This window comes from Dama dama, chromosome 4 (assembly GCF_033118175.1).
Source record: "Dama dama isolate Ldn47 chromosome 4, ASM3311817v1, whole genome shotgun sequence".
In the NCBI taxonomy this organism is placed as follows: Eukaryota; Metazoa; Chordata; class Mammalia; order Artiodactyla; family Cervidae; genus Dama; species Dama dama.
In genome coordinates this window covers 22,597,830-22,614,806 of record NC_083684.1, presented here as the reverse complement: position 1 = coordinate 22,614,806, position 16,977 = coordinate 22,597,830, and the positions used below count along the sequence as shown (strand labels likewise).

At 46.4% G+C, this 16,977-nt stretch overlaps 1 protein-coding gene across 1 annotated transcript in view; it reads left to right on the top strand.

Moving 5' to 3' along the window:
• Positions 1-16,977, top strand: part of ABCC11 (ATP binding cassette subfamily C member 11) — a 69,028-nt gene that overhangs the window by 40,927 nt on the left and 11,124 nt on the right. The window contains exons 18-23 of the mRNA XM_061134420.1: positions 750-853; positions 6,525-6,722; positions 9,881-10,107; positions 10,232-10,369; positions 11,616-11,802; positions 16,166-16,255. Coding sequence (XP_060990403.1) covers positions 750-853; positions 6,525-6,722; positions 9,881-10,107; positions 10,232-10,369; positions 11,616-11,802; positions 16,166-16,255 — 944 coding nt within the window. The remainder of the gene's footprint in view (positions 1-749; positions 854-6,524; positions 6,723-9,880; positions 10,108-10,231; positions 10,370-11,615; positions 11,803-16,165; positions 16,256-16,977) is intronic.

Below are 16,977 nucleotides of genomic sequence, written 5' to 3'. Positions count from 1 at the left end.
AACCTACCCTGTAATCTAACTGGAGAATTAAGACATTCATCCACCCGTAGCAAGAGAGAGAGAGATCTCTGGGACCAAGCATGGTCTCAGATGTCATCCAAGAGAGTTGGCCCTTGGGTGGAGCTTAAGGAAGAATTCAAGAAAAAGAATATGGGCATGGGGCACAGACTGGATAGGTGGGTAGAGTGCCAGGGCAAGAGGTAGATGGGAAAGGAAGGTGTGTACCCTAGGTTTTCCCATCCTTGGCTTCACCACTCACCAGCTCTATGACTTTGGGCAAGTTACTTCCTCCCTTGGAGACTTGGCGATAGGCATTCTGAATTCAAAAATAATTCATATATTTTGTACTCTACCTGGCACTTGGTACATAATAGTGAAAGGTAGCTGTTGTTATTTTGAATGTTGAACCCTCAGGACTTACATAAGGGGAACCAGCTTCTCTAGAACACTGCTCACATAACCAGGCACTGGGGTGGGTACTTGACACACGTTACCTCATAGCATCTTTAGAGCAGCCCCTTGAGGCTGGCCGGACTACTGTCACCATCTCGTATGTAAGGAAGTGGAATGTCACTGACATTAGGTCCCTCGCCCAGGCTCATATAGCTTGTAAGTAGTTTGTGCCAGGATTTGAACCCAGGGCTTTCTAATCTTGGAACCCAGCTCTTTCTAGTCTTCTAGGGTGTCTGAGGAAGATCCAAGGACCTGGTGTAGCCATGTACCTTCTTTTGGCACCTCTCTACCCCCAGGTTATGTGGTCTGTGGCCTGCTTTTCCTTCTCATGGTGATAATGGTCTTCTTCATGGTGTTCAACTTCTGGTGGCTGAGCTACTGGCTGGGGCAGGGCTCAGGGGTGAGTGCCATGTTGGGGTGGGGTGCATTTCTGTGGACCTGGGTGGGATGGGGGACCTTCTTATTCCTTGGGGCCCCATGGGTATGGATTAGAGAATCCCATGGCAAGCCCAGTACCTGCCCTTGCCACGCTGATGAAAGGGGCCCTAGAGGGAACCCTTGGGAGCTGAAACTCTGGGGCTCCCTCCCAGCTGGGCATCCTGTGTTCACAGAGCAAGAGGTCACCTGTACAGTCTCCTAGGAATAAAACCAAGAGGTTTCTGTCCCCAAACAGCTCTTTACACCAAGAATGCTTTGCAGTCTGCTCTAATATGAGTTAGAGAAGGGAAAAGAAGTTTTATCCATCACTCCTGACAGCAGGGAAAAAGCTGGGCTCCAGTATGACTTGCACAGAAGTGATTTGGGCTTTTGAAAGGCAGAATGAGAGAGGAGGGAAAGCCGGGGCTCTGCTGGGTCAGAGAATGAAAAAGTACAAAAGGCTGGTGAGTGTCAGTACAATTAAGCCATCAGTGTCTGCAGCCAGCTTTCTCCTCCCGCAGAGAGTGGGCTACAGAGGCTCTGTCCCTTCTGAGGATTACATTTTAAAGGAATCAGTCTCAGATCTTTAAGAAAGATGCTTCTGAGTTGCAAGAGACACGCAGTCACAGCTTTGAGTGCTTCTTAGTAAGTGCTCTGAGGAGGAGAGATCAGGGGCCTGTCCACAGGTGCAGGCTGGAACAAACAGTAGATTTTCCTGGCAGATTTAATGAAGGTGGGGAGAGCTGGGGTCCTCCAAGGCACATGACTTAGCCTCTAGGAGCCATGCTAGAGTTTGGTCAAGTCTTTTAGTGCAGGAGTTTGGCCAGGGTTGTTCGTGTTGAGGGTTCTGGAGCTCTCAGCTGTTGTGTGCCAGGTTAATTCATTAATCTTCCCAACTTCATTCTGAGGTAGGTATCATTGTCCCCATTTTGTATTTGCAGAAATTATTCTTAGAGAGGAGAAGGAGCCTGCCCTGAGACATCAATGTGCCTTGAACTCTGTGCTCTGAATCCAGGCCGTGTTTTTCAAACACTCTATTTGGTTAACTTTTGAGTCATGTTTCAGAAGGAGTTTGGTCAGGAAAGCAGGAGCCGCTTGAAATATTTAGAGCTTCAAAGAGTTAATCCACAAGTTAGAGGCTACACAGCCATTGGAAGGACTGGAGGAGAGAGGGAAAGCAGACTCCAGGAATTTTAGCATCAGGCGGCACTAAATGGGCTGATCCTTGGAAGGATGCCTACTAACCACTGGCCTAACTCCACACTCCATGCACCTGTCCACAATTGCCACCAGAGTATAATGGCTTCTCTTTCAGCCTTTAGATTTCCTGTGAGTGCCTCTCTTTCATAGAATCTAACCTAAGACCATGCTGGCAAGGAGTCTGAGAAACAGTTCTCAAGGTCTTCCCTGAATCACAGTGGAGAGTGTGGAAGGAGGCAGAGGTGATGTTAGATGAACATCTAGCGCAGATTTCTAACAGCATAGAGTGAAGTAATTTATCCAGCCATTTCCTACCCTGCCAGAAGAGAAGAGGCTCATATCAACAGCAGGCTGCCTTAGGACAGAGATACATTGAGGAGGGATGCATAGAAGTCCTAGTGGTAGTGGAGTTGAGTTTGGAACAATCAGGGTAGAGCCGGCAATGGAGTGGAGGCAAGAGCTGGATCAAGGAGACAGGCCACTGAGACTGATGCTGCAGTGGTCCAGGGGAACAGCACAGAGCAGTGGGGAGGGAGCAGGGAGGTTTTAACGTATAGTTTCACCTTCTGCTGGCTGCTGAGTCTTCTGTAGCCCCAGGAAGACAGATTTTTCTCCCTGCTGAATTTCACCCTGAACTCAGATGATCTGAACCTCTAAAAAAGAAAACTCGCAGTTTTCCTCTCTCCACACATAATTTCTCTGATACCCAAAGTGCAGGTTTTTGTTTTTTTTTTTTTCTCCCCTCTGTATCAACCAGTTCTCCAACTCCCTGGACACTTGCTGGGTGTACTACAATTCAGTTCCATTCTGTTACTACCTATCCAGTGTCAGCAACACCTCACAGGTTAAGGGTTCAGTCCCATAAGACTGCTCATGTGCCAATCACAAGTCTAGATGTTTTGTTTTGTTCAGTCGCTCAGTCATGTCTGACTGTTTGCAACCTCATGAATTGCAGAACACCAGGCTTCCTTGTCCTTCACCAGCTCCCGGAGTTTGCTCAAACTCATGTCCATTGAGTCAGTGATGCCATCAAATCATCTCATCCCTTGTCATCCCCTTCTCCTCCCGCCTTCAATCTTCCCCAACATCAGGATCTTTTCCAAAGTATTGGAGTTTCAGCTTCAGCATCAGTCCTTCCAATGGATATTCAGGACTGATTTCCTTTAGAATTGACTGGTTTGATCTCCCTGCTGACCAAGGGACTCTCAAGAGTCTTCTCCAACACCAGAGTTCAAAAGCATCAATTCTTCAGCACTCAGCTTTCTTTATTGTCCAACTCTCACATCCATACATGACAACTGGAAAAACCATAACTTCGACTAGACGGACCTTTGTTGGCAAAGTAAAGTCTCTGGTTTTTAACATGCTGTCTAGGTTGGTCATAGCTTTTCCTCCAAGAAGCAAGCGTCTTAATTTCATGGCTGCAGTCACCATCTGCAGCGATTTTGCAGCCCAAGAAAATAAAGTTTCTCACTGTTTCCATTGTTTCCCCATCTATTTGCCATGAAGTGATGGGACTGGATGCCATGATCTTTGTTTTTTGAATGTTGAGTTTCAACCCAGCTTTTTCATTCTCCTCTTTCACTTTCATCAAGAGGTTCTTTAGTTCTTCTTCCCTTTCTGCCATAAAGGTGGTGTCATCTGTGTATCTGAGGTTGTTGGTGTATCTCTCGGAAATCTTGATTCCAGATTGTGCTTCATCTAGCCCAGCATTTTGCATGATGTACTCTGCATATAAGTTAAATAAGCAGGGTGACAATATACAGACTTGATGTATTCCTTTCCCTATTTGGAACCAGTCTGTTGCTCCATGTCCAGTTCTAACTGTTGCCTCTTAACTTGCATACAGATTTCTCAGGAGGCAGATAAAGTGGTCTGGTATTCTATTCTCTTTAAGGATTTTCCAGTTTGTTGTGATGCACACAGTCAATGGCTTTGGCGTAGTCAATAAAGCAGATGTTTTCCTGGAACTCTCTTGCTTTTTCTGTGATCCAGCAGATGTTGGCGATTTGATCTCTGGTTTCTCTGCCTTTTCTAAATCCAGCTTGAACATCTGGAAGTTCATGGCTCATGTACTGTTGAAGCCTGGCTTGGAGAATTTTGAGCATTACTTTACTAGCGTGAGGGATGAGTGCAACTGTGCAGTAGTTTGAGCATTCTTTGGGATTGCCTTTCTTTGGGATTGGAATGAAAACTGACATTTTCCAGTCCTGTGGCCACTGCTGAGTTTTCCAAATTTGCTGGCATATTGAGTGCAGCACTTTCACAGCATCATCTTTTAGGGTTTGAAATAGCTCAACCGGAATTCCATCACCTCCACTAGCTTTGTTCATCGTGATGCTTCCTAAGGCCCACTTGACATCATATTCCAGGATGTCTGCCTCTAGGCAAGTGATCACACCATTGTGGTTATCTGGGTCATTAAGATCTTTTTTGTATGTTCTTCTGTGTATTCTTGCCACCTCATCTTAATATCTTCTGCTTCTGTTAGGTCCATACCATTTATTGTGCCCATCTTTATCTGTCCTTTATTGTGCCCATCTTTGTATGAAGTGTTCCCTTGGTATCTCTAATTTTCTTAAAGAGATCTCTAGTCTTTCCCATTCTATTGTTTTCCTCTATTTCTTTGCACTGATCACTAAGGAAGGCTTTCTTATCTCTCCTTGCTCTTCTTTGGAACTCTGCATTCTGATGGGTATATCTTTTCTTTTCTCCTTTGCCTTTAGCTTCTCTTCTTTTCTCAGCTATTTGTCAGTATTCCTCAGACAACCATTTTGCTTTTTTGCATTTCTTTTTCTTGGGGAAGATCTTGATCTTGATCTTGCCTCCTGTATGATGTCATGAACCTTTGTCAATAGTTCTTCAGACACTCTATCAGATCTAATCCCTTGAATCTATTTGTCACTTCCACTGTATAATCACAAGAGATTTAATTTAGGTCATACCTGAATGGTCTAGTGGTTTTTCCTACTTTCGTCAATTTAAGTTTGAATTTGGCAATAAAGAGTTCATGATCTGAGCCACACTCAGCTACCGGTCTTGTTTTGGCTGACTGTATAGAATTTCTGCATCTTTGGCTGCAAAGAATATAATCAATCTGATTTTGGTATTGACCATCTGGTGATGTCCACGTGTAGAGTCTTCTCTTGTGTTGTTGGAAGAGAATGTTTGCTATGATGAGTGTGTTCTCTTGGCAAAACTCTGTTAGCCTTTGCCCTGCTTTATTTTGTACTCCAAGGCCAAATTTGCCTGTTACTCCAGGTATCTCTTGACTTCGTACTTTTGCATTTTAGCCCCCTATGATGACAAGGACATCTTTTTTGGGTGTTAGTTCTAGAAGGTCTTGTAGGTCTTCATAGAACCGTTCAACTTCAGCTTCTTCTGCATTTGTGGTTGGGGCATAGACTTGGATTACTGTGCTATTGAATGGTTTGCCTTGGAAATGAAGAGATCATTCTGTTGTTTTTGTAGTTCTGATGAATCAGCTATAAATTGGGGATTCCCATGACTCCCTCTTTGGGTTTGATAATTTTCTATAATGGCTCACAGAACTTAGGGAAATACTTTTATCAGTTTTTAAATAAGGGATATAGTAAGTGATGCAGATGCAGAGCCAGATGAAAACATATTTAGGGTGAGGTACAGAAGAGTCCAAAGTGCAGGAGCTTCTGTTTCCATGGAGTTGGGGTACACCACCCTTCTAGCACATGGATGTGTTCACCAACCTGGAAGCTCTCTGAACACGATGCTTTCAGATTTTTTTTATCGTGGCTTCAACTTGTGGCTTAGTTTTAAAGAATCCACCTGCAAAGTAGGAGACCCCGAGTTCAATTCCTGGTTTGGGAAGATCCACTGGAGAAGGGATAGTCTACCCACTCCAGTATTCTTGGGCTTCTCTTGTGGCTCAGCTGGTAAAGAATCTGCTTGCAATGTGGGAGACCCCTGGGTTGGGAAGATCCCTTGGAGAAGGGAAAGGCTACCCATTCCACTATTCTGGCCTGGAGAATTCCATGAGCTGTATTGTCCATGGGGTTGCAAAGAGTCGGACACGACTGAGAGACTTTCACTTTAACATGTAGACATGATGAATCATAAACTAAAATTCCAGCTTCTTCCCATTTCCAGAAGATGGGAGTAGGGCTGAACGTTCCAAGCTTGGACTCATGACTTGGTCTTTCTGGTGACCAGCCCCAATCCTGAAGCTATTTAGGAGTCCCCAGCCCCTAGTCATCTCATTAGGTACAAAAGACTCTTTCATTGTCCAGAGGCTTCAAAGGTCTTAGAAGCACCTGTGTCAGAAACCAGAGTCCAAGGCCAAATATTACCACAAATGAAGCCCCAAGCACCCCCATCACCTAGGAAACTGCAAAAGTTTTAGGACTTGTGTGTCAGGAATGGGGGACAAAGATGAAGCATATTTCTTATCACACCATACTCCCTGTCCTTTCTTGAAGAATAATAGCAGTCAAGAGAGCAACTGGACCGCTGCAGACCCAGGTGGCATACTGGAAAATCCTCAGCTGCCCTTTTACCAACTGGTGTTTGGCCTCAGCGGCCTGTTTTCAATCTTCTTGAGCATTTGCCTCTCAGTGGTTTTCACCAAGGTGATGGGGAAGGCACCCACAGCATTGCACAACAAGCTCTTCAACAAGGTATGGGCCTGGGCACTGGGGATGGCCACAGGTGAGCCTTGACCTTGTTCAACCCTTTTTTCTAATTATTAGACTTTATTTTTTGAGCAGTTTTTGGTTTAGAGAAAAATTGAGCAGAAAATATAGGGTTCACTTTTACCCTTCACCACACCCTCAGTTTCTCCTATTATTAATAGCTTGCACTAGTGGGGGACATCTGTTACAGTTGATGAGTCAACACTGATATATTATTATTATCTATCAAAGTCCATAGTTTGCATTAAGCTTCACTCCCTGTGTTGTACCTTCTATGGGTTTTGACAAACGTGTACTGGCATGCGAATGCCATCAAGCCTCATGCTGAATAGTCAAACTGCCCTAAAAATCCCCTTTGCTCAGCCTATATATACCCCTCCCCTAGACCTCTGAAAACTGCTGATCTTTTTTGCTATCTCCATGGTTTGGAGAATATAATGTCATATAGTTGTAAGTTTACATGGGATCACTAACTGGGTGGGAGCAGGCCAGAGAATGAGGTAGGTTCACTGAAACTCCCACGACTAGAAGCATGATACTAAAAGTTTAATGCCCCTTCCTAGAGGGTCAGCCCTCAGCTATCAATGCTGGCCTCTGTTGGCTGAGCACAGTCACATAAAGAGTTGCTTCTAGTTTCCTTAAGTTCCTTTGGAAGTAGGTATTTTACCCTTATCTTACATATGAGAAAATTGAAACCCCATATGTGTTATGGTTAGAATGTATGTTATGGCTAGAATACCAAGTTATCTATAGTATCACATTACCTCTTGGAGATGTCCTTTCTGTCTTTCACTTATTGAATATAACTGGGTGCCAGGCTCTGGGGTAGGCACTGGGTTCACAGTGGTAAGTGAACAATGCAGATGGGGTTTGGGTCATCTTAGACTATAGCCTAAGGAGGGAGATGGAGAGGAAGATAATCTGTTGTGATATGATGTGCAGAGTTAACCACGGGGTGGGTGCACACAAGACCATAAGAACATGACACACCTGACCCAAGCATGGGGAAGGTGGAAGGAAGGTGGGAGTCCAAGAAGGCTTCCTGGAGGAAGTGACCTCTGTGCTAAGATGTGAGGATGAACGAGATCTCGCCAGTTCAAAATGAAGAGGTGAGAAGAAGCAGAACATTTCCAGGGAGCTGCTTGGAGCTCAGGAGAACTGTAGAGAGGGGCTTCTCAGAGGGATTCTCGGGAGGCAATGAGGGCACCCATCATTCCTTGTAGATTCAATGCAAATTGTTTAAAAATATTTTTTTGATGTGGGCCATCATTTTAAATATCTTTATTGAATTTGTTACAATGTGTTTTGGCTTTTTGGCCGTGAGGCATATGGGATCTTAGTTCCCTGACCAGGGATCAAACCAGCACCCCCTGCAATGGAAGGCAAAATCTTAACCACTGTATCATCAGGGAAGTCCCACAAACTGTGTTTTAGTTTAGGAGGGTGAGGCCAAGACATTTCCCCACATCTCAGATAAAGCAACTGGCTTGATGAGCTAGAAGGCAGGAGAGGGAAATGTTACCCCAAGGCCTGGCAGTCCTTACCACCTAATCTGTGGTGGTGGCACTAGCTAGCTGGTCTCTAAGTTTCTGACTCCACATTCCCAGATTCTAGAAACACTTAGTGCCCAGGCCTTCTCAAAGTTATAGTCTATATTTTAATTTTGAGAAATGTTCGAGTTTTCTTCACTAGAAAATACATTTCATATTTTAAACATTTTCCCTTTGCTCACCCTTTTATGGCTTTATTGATCTTAAATTTCCCCTCTAGTTTTAAATAATCACAAGTAAAGGAAAAAAATCTCTGAAAAAATTGGCTCAACTATAACATCAACAAATATAGAAACAAAACTAGAACCAGATGATTTTGCTACTTAAGGAGGCAACCAGAGATTCTGACCCTGTGTCCCCACCATATACTTCTAATCCCTAGTGAGCAAGGGCTCTCAGAAAGATCCCTTTCATGCCACAGCTGAGCTGAGTCCTGCCCCCCTAGCCCCTCACCCCCCAAAAGTGCTCAGTGTCTAAGGGGGTGATTGCTTTAGTCTTTTATTTGTCAGTGATTGTGTAAAGAATCTGCATGCAATGAGAGAGACCTGGGTTCAGTCCCTGGGTCGGGAAGATCCCCTGGAGAAGGAACTGGCAACCCACTCCAGTATTCTTGCCTGGAGAAGTCCCTGGACAGAGGAGCTTGGCAGACCACGGGGCTGCAAAGAGTCAGATACAACCGAGCGACTACTTGATGATGATGACCTCCTACCTTAGACAGCAAGCAAACTATACTTATCAGCAGGATCCAGACATTTGCCATGAGGGCTGCTGTAGAGCCACTTCATGACTCAAATAATTATATTAAAGTGTTGGTTGCTCAGTTGTGTCTGACTCTTTGTGACTGCATGGACTCTAGCCTACCAGGCTTTTCTGTTCATGGGATTTTCCAGGCAAAAATACTAGAGTGGGTTGCCATTCCCTTCTCCAGGGGATCTTCCTGACCCAGGGATCAAACCTGCATATACCCTTTACAATTTTATTTATTTACTTATTTCTGCGCAGGTTTTCTTCAGTTGCTGTGACTGGGGGCTACTCTTCGTTGCGGTGTACAAGCTTCTCATTGTGGTGGATTTGCTTGTTGCAGAGCACTGGCTTTAGAGCGTGGGCTTAGTAGTAGTGGTATATGGGCTTAGTTGCTCTGAGGCGTGTGGCATCTTTCCAGACCCAGTACTGAACCCATGTTCCCTACATTGACAGGCAGATTCTTAACCACTGGACCAGCAGGGAGGTCCCAATATACCCTTTGAAACTGTATATTTTAGTATATTTTCAGAGTTGTACAATCCTCATCACAACTCTGAAGCATCATTATCATCCCCATTTTATAAAGTGGGACCCTGAGACTCAGAGAGTTTATATGTAACTTGTCTACAGTCCCAGAGCAGTAGGTGGAAGACTGGGGTAGCCCTGGAGTCCAGGCAAATTGACTCTGGAGCCTCTGCCTTTAAGCAGTGCTCTACGTTGCCTTCCCTGGATATCCTTTAGTCTGCATTCTGTACATCTTTCAGAGCTTGAGGATACCTGGTGTCATCATCAAGCCCCCACCAAGGCGTGCAGACAGCCTTGTGATCTGGGTTGCTTTTGTTCTCACAGGTGTCCCACTGCCCCATGCACTTCTTCGACACAACCCCAACTGGCCGGCTCCTGAACTGCTTTGCAGGGGACATGGGTGAACTGGATCAGTTCTTGCCCATCGTGGTTGAACAGTGTCTGCTCCTGTCCTTGGTGGTGATCATCATCCTCTTGATAATCAGTTTCCTCTCTCCCTATATCCTGCTGATAGGAGTCATCATCCTCTTTATTTGCCTGGTTTATTTCAGGTGAGTGGATTCTTTTTGCTTGTGAATGAGGTTTGTGACTGGGGGTAGGAATCTAGGACCGACCTAGAACTGAAGGGTGTCAGAGGCGGATGGCTCAGGTCACTCACTCCCGTTATCCATGCAGGATGTTCAAGAGGGCCATCAATGTGTTCAAGAGACTGAAGAACTACAGCTGCTCCCCTTTGTTTTCCCACATCCTCACCACGCTGCAGGGCCTGAGCTCCATCCACGTCTACGGACAAACTGAAGACTTCATCAATGAGTGAGTCCTTCTGCTCTCTGAGGGTGACGGGGAGTGTGGCAATGGTGGGTGACAGGAAGGGTGGGAAACAGAGCACCCGGAAATAGCACCATCCTCAGAAGAATCAGAGAGATCCTTGTTTTATTCCATTTATTTCACTGCACCTCCAGAACCCCGTCTGGAAGATGGTACTTATAAGAATAAAAAATGTAAGTGATATGAAAAATGTCTGTCAGTCTTAAAGACCTGTGCTGTTATATACACATATTAATACAATGAAGGATATGATGTATTACCATATTATTACTTATTGCATTTTTTTCTTTCACTTGCAAACAGATATCTAAATACAATAGAATAATAAAGAACAATAGCTTTCTAAATAAAAGAATTTTCTTCACTATTGACACCCATAGATTTGCCTTCTAAATGTTTGTTGAAACAAATAATCAAATCCTATGATTGTTGCTGAGGTTTAATCGTATAACATAAACTTTTCTACTTGTAACCATCAGTCAAACATGGTCTGCACTGAACTACAAGAAGTCTGCAGTCTAATGGAAGACAGGGGACACAGATGTATATTTTTGTAATAAGACAAGTGTTGAATATGATGCAATAGGAGAAACGCAGGTAGAATGACTTGGGGTTTCAGAGGAGAAAGTGATAACCTGCAGCTTGGGATCAGGGAAGGCTTTGGGGAGGAGGCAGCATCTCAGGTGGCCTTGAAGCCAGGAAAGATTTGGGCATGGGAGATGGTGTGTGCTCTGTTAACTGAAATATTGGATGAACCATAGTGCCAGCTCTCCCAATGGCGCTAGAGAGACCCAAGGACTGTGCAGAGACTAGGACTAAGGAATCATTCAGTCAACACTGAGAACCTCCCAGGCGCTCAGCACCCAATGGGGATACACCCATGAACAAGGTGGACAGATACTAAGAAGGGATTGCTTTCCTTCACTCACTCACAAATCTGGGCCTTTTTTCAATCTTGTTGGCCCAATAGAGTAACTTACCCATCCTAAATCAATCATCAAGGCCAGGGGAAGAAAACTGCTAATAGGCCTAAATCAGTCCGAGCTCACTCCTAGATCTGGGGTCAGGTCAACTCCATGGCTGAGAAAGGAGTAGGAAGGAATCCTCTCCAATTTTCTTTGTTGGTTCTTTGGTGAGACTGGGGAGCTGGATGCAGGAGAAAGCAACCAGTGTTAGGAAACCCTGGGTTAGACAAACACATGTGACTTTCGTGTTGTCCTTTCTTTGTCAGGTTTAAAAAGCTGACAGATGTACAGAATAACTACCTGCTGTTGTTTCTGTCTTCCACGCGATGGGTGGCCTTGAGGCTGGAGCTCATAACCAACCTGGTGACCTTGGTTGTGGCCCTGTTTTTGGTTTTCGGCCTTTCCTCTGCCTCCTATTCCTATAAAGCCATGGCTATCAGCCTCGTCCTACAGGTGAGGGGAGGGCTCTCAGACAGCGGGGCGGGGGGCAGGGAGGAGGCTGGTAGTGGGCTGTGGCCTGTGGGCAGACTCAGGGCTCTGTGGGGCTTTGGTTACACCTTGGCTTTTGGCCAATTGTGACCTTATGAACTGGAGGCTTGGCTTTCTGAATCTGCAGGTTTGTTCTGTTTCCTTGTCACTTCCCAACTGGGAAGCCTATATTGAAAGGTATTTAACAGAATCATAGAATATTGGGATTCTATATGAATATAGAAGAGGAGCCCAGAGACAGCAGAGTCCAACCTTCCTATAGTGTAAATGGGGAAACTGAGGCCCAGAGAGGGGAAGGAACTGTCTGAATGCACAGAGCTTTAGAAGCAGAGCCAGGGCAAGGCCATTGACCTCTTGGTTTCCTGTGGTGTCTTTTTTACTTTACTACACATACCCTGAGTCAGTTGTCACTTTTCTGAGATATCTGGGGAGGCTATTTAAAATGTAAGTTTCCCAGTTCTCCTCTGGGGCAGGCCTGTCAGGCTTCAAAGTGCATAGACTTGAACCCGAGTGCTTGGCCCAGCCTGGTGGGCTGATTCAGCTGGGCTCATGGAGCTGACGGGAGGGCCATGCTCCAGAGCACAGAGGAGCAATTCAGAGTCAGGTCCTGGTTGGGCGGGGTCTTGGAATCTAGTTTTTAAAATGGGTTCTTGAGGGGACCCTGGTGTAGAAGCTTTGCATGTCTCATGGCCTGAATTCTTCCATGCCCACAATCAGGGCCAAGGCTTATGTCCACAAAGTCCTGGGGAGCGGCTCTCCACGGAGGGCTGGGAGGCTAGTTAGGAAACTCAGGAAACCATGCGTACACAGTTCCATTGGCACTCTCTCCCACAGGGGTAGTCGTTAACCATCCTCTCTCATTCTTTCTCTCTTACTGGACTTGGGTCTTGTGTGCCCCATGCTGAGGCATCCTTTTGGGTGCAGAGGGGCTCCTTCCTGCTCCTTGTTGAACCCTGTGGCAGACACACATGTGTGCTGTGCCCACATGGCCATGCCTGTGTGCAGACTCTTCCGTGGGTGCGCAGGCCATGCAGGTGGCTGTGTGGTGCTCATGCCCACAGACAGCGGCCCCAGGCCGTAAGTGGGCAGTTGGGGAGCTTGTATTGAGCCCATGCCCTGCTGGACACTTGCTGTGCTTCTTCCATTGAACTGTCACCACATTCCATGAGATGCGGCCAAGTGGTTAAGAACATATGGTTTGGAAGGTGCAGGTTCTCAACAAGCTCTGTCCCTTATCACCTATGTGACTGTGGGGAAATCTGTTACCCTCCTTACTCCTTTTATGAAAGGGAGATCATAAAAGTTCTGGAGTCATAGACTTGTGAGTAATATCTGTAAACTCAGAGGTTCATACATGTTAAAAACCTTGGCCCAGAATAAATGCTGGATAAACGTTCCCTATTATGGTTCCCAGCTTACAGATGGGAAGCTAGAGTCTCCAGAGTTACTTTGCCTGTGCTCCCACAGTTACTGAGAGACAGGTTTGTCCATGGTGGGACACACTCTTCTCTCTCTTTCTCGCTTTCTCTGACACACAAATACATAAACACACACCTGTACACACACGGGCACATGCGCATGTAGCCCACTGCAGAATTACCCCGAGCTTTCCAGAACTCTGGGGAGAGGCCCCACGCTGGAGTCCTGGGGGACACGAGTCACTAAGGACATGCCCCCTGCCTGCCGAATGCTATGCCTCGGTTATCTGGTGCTGGAGCAAAAAGTGGGTGGAGGCTTAGCTCTCCCAGGTGCATCATATATACGGGTGTTTGCTCAAGGTTGACCAGTTGTCCCACCACAGGACACCAAGGAGGAGCTCTGCCAGGGGGCCTGAGGACTTAAAGAATGGCCCCAGGTTCATCCTTTCTTCTCAATGTCTGATCTTCTGTTTGAGTGTCTAATTTCTATTCTGGGTAACAACTTCTCAGCCCCGCTGCCTTGCCCATCCACTCTCTTCAGTTTAGCGGCTCAGTCATGTCTGACTCTCTGTGACCCCATGGACTGTAGCCTGCCAGGCTCCTCTATCCATGGAGATTCTCCAGGCAAGAATAGTGGAGTGGGTTGCCATGCCCTCCTGCAGGGGATCTTCCCAGCCCAGGGATCAAACCCAGGTCTCCAGCATTGCAGGAGGATTATTCACCATCTGAGCCACAAGGGAAGTCCAAGAATACTGGAGTGGGTAGCCTCTCCCTTCTCCAGGGGAACTTCCTGACCCAGGAATTGAATTGGGGTCTCCTTCATTGCAGGTGGATTCTTTACCAGCTGAGCTACCAGGGAAGCCCCCACTCCAGAGTGATCTTTAATTTTGGTTTTCCTCATGTCATCACCTTGGTTAGACCCTCTAGAGACTCCGTGTCTCTTTATGCACTGGACCTAAGCCATCGACCTACATTCCAGGCCCTTAAATCTAGCCCTAGACCCCACATACACTCTCTTCTCTGGTCAGACTTTGACTCCTGCATGTACTCTGGAGGAAATTTAGGCTTTGGGAGGCAGGTATCACACACAATGTTGCTTTGTAGCCCTGAGAGATTTCTTAGTAAATATTAGAGATACTTTTGGTTATAAGCCAAAACAAGTCATATAACCAGTTCAAAATGGCCTTAGCAATCTGGGAACTTATTATCTGATGTGACCAGAAGGCTGAGGTAGGGCTGTCCTCTGTTGGCTAATTTACTGGCTTATCATGACACCATGATCTTTGATTTTTCTGCTCTGACATCCGCAGTCTGACTTTATCCTCAGGATTGTCTACTCTAGTTCACAGAATGGCTGCTCAGCCCCAAATAACTCATCCTCATCCAGAAACTGCTTAACGCTGGAGAGGAGAGAACTTTTTCCATGTGCCCCCTTGTAAGAACAAGGAGTCGTTTCCTAGAATACTCACATCTGAGTTTTCCTTGTGCTTCATTGGCCAGAATTGTGTCATGGCTCACTGCTAAACCAGTCATTGGCGAGAGGATAGGGGTTAATAGGATCGGTTTGAAGTAACCAAGCCTCCCTGGAATTCCAGGCTGCCAGACACCCGAACATAACAGAAGGTATGTCTGCAAGGAAGGAAGATGGGACCGGCTGTTGATAGGCAGTCAACTGTGTATGGTATCCTTTCCCAGCTCAGCGTCATTTCTTGATGGTGGCCTCTTCTCTGACTTAGACAGGTTTTCCGTCCCTAGCCTCCCTAGCCCATATGTACCCTTTGCTTTATCCACAGTCACATGGCCTGAGGAGCCCTGAATGGATGATGCCATTTTACTACTGTCAAGACTGTCATTCTACTAGAACACTTGTCTCCACCCATGTTTAGCTGGCTAAATCCCACTTCTCCTTAAAAACGTACCTCCAGTGCCACCCTCTCCAGCAAGCCCAGCCAGTGGCCCTCGTCTAGTGACTGTCCTGTGGCCGTAACGGAGCTGTATGCTGACTCTATCACGCTTCTCTATGGACCTGTCTTTCTCCCCATTCTCGTGGGTGCTCCTTGAGGGCAGGGCCTGGGTCTGCTGCACTTTAAGCATGGAGCCTGGCCCAGCACCTCTATCAGAGTTTGTTGACTGGCTGTGTAAGGGAGTTGTTGCCTGGCACCTTCTGCATGGCCTGAGGGGTGCAGAGCATCAAAACTGGGGCCCCCATCCCAGCTCTGCCTCTGGTTTCTGGGTGATTCTGTGTGTATCACTTCCTCTCTCTGGGCCTCCGTTTCCTCATCTGTGGTGCCTCCGATTCCTAAGAATTCCTGAGACTCCTGTTAGTCTGGGTTTCTCTGAAGGCAGAGCCCGAGACAAGGACTCAGATGCAGATAGATTATTTGTGAGATGCTCCCTAGAAAGAACCAAGGAGCAGGAGCATGCGACAGGGAAGGAGGAATTGCACTGCAGGAGTGTGTCATTGAGAGTCATTGCTCTATGACCAACTAACAGGATTGCTCAACCAACAGGATTGTCCCTAAAGGGCAAGAGATAGGAGACTTTATCTAGTGGCTGTTTTCCCCACTAGGAGAGGGTTGCTCCCAAGGGCTGTAACTCCCATGTTTCTGGGCTGCACCTGGGCTGAGTGGGCTCCTGTGGTATGGACAAAGGTTTCGAACAGAAAACCGAGGGTTCCTGAGGTGAAACAGGCTTGGTGGGATTCTCTCCTGCAGCTGCCCACCACAGCTGCAGCCACACCCAGAAGTAGCTCAGCGGGGCACCAGAGGTACCCGCTCCTTCCCTGTAGGGGAAGTTGTCTCGGTTTGAGGAGCTACTCAGGAGGAATGGCAAGTTCCCACCTTTGGAAGCGGTGAGAACCTGCGCTCACCCCTACAGCCTGCTAGTCAGATGCTTCTCCTTTGTTCCAGGTGGCGTCCAACTTCCAGGCCAGTGTCCGGATTTGTTCAGAGGCAGAGGCGTACTTGACAGCTGCGGAGAGGATACTACAGTACATGAAGGTGGGACACAGGTCTGGGCTTTGTGCAGGGAGATGTGGAAGTCTCACATCCAGCCTCTGCAAGCCCCAGCACCTCAGGGGCCCAGAGATTTTCCCAGGAGGCAGCTGGCTTCTGGTCCTTCCCCCTCAACTCCCCAGCACGGTATACATCATCTCTCAGAAGCTCTTTCACACCCATCAGTTCATTTTGACTACATCCCTCATGGCACTCTTAGACGTAGATGGAATGATCTGCTCTTTTTAGAAGAGAGAGGTTTGCTCGAATATAATAATGATGATAACAATAATAATTGTTATTAATATTGCTTCTATTTATGTCATAGTACTTAATCCAGATTCTGTAAACATCTCACCTGGGTTCAGGTCTAAGCTTTGCTCCTTGAGTCAGCTGTGCAACCCTGTGACTTATTCAGCCTCTCGGCTCCCCACCGATGAAATAAGACAGACCGCAGTATCTGTGTCATTGGGTTATTACAAAGATTAGATCACATCCTATGTAAATCACTTAGTGCAGTGCCTGGCCTATAGTAAAGGCTCAGTATAATGATATCTAGTTTATTTCATGGAATCACAAAACAACTTAATATGGTTAGCTGAATTATTATCCCAATATCCAGAGGAGGAATCTTGCCCCCCAATCCAGCCACCTTGCTCATTGCAGAGTTGTGGGCTTAGAGTCAGGCAGCCCTGGGTTTGAGTCTCCGGTCATCCACCCATCAGCTG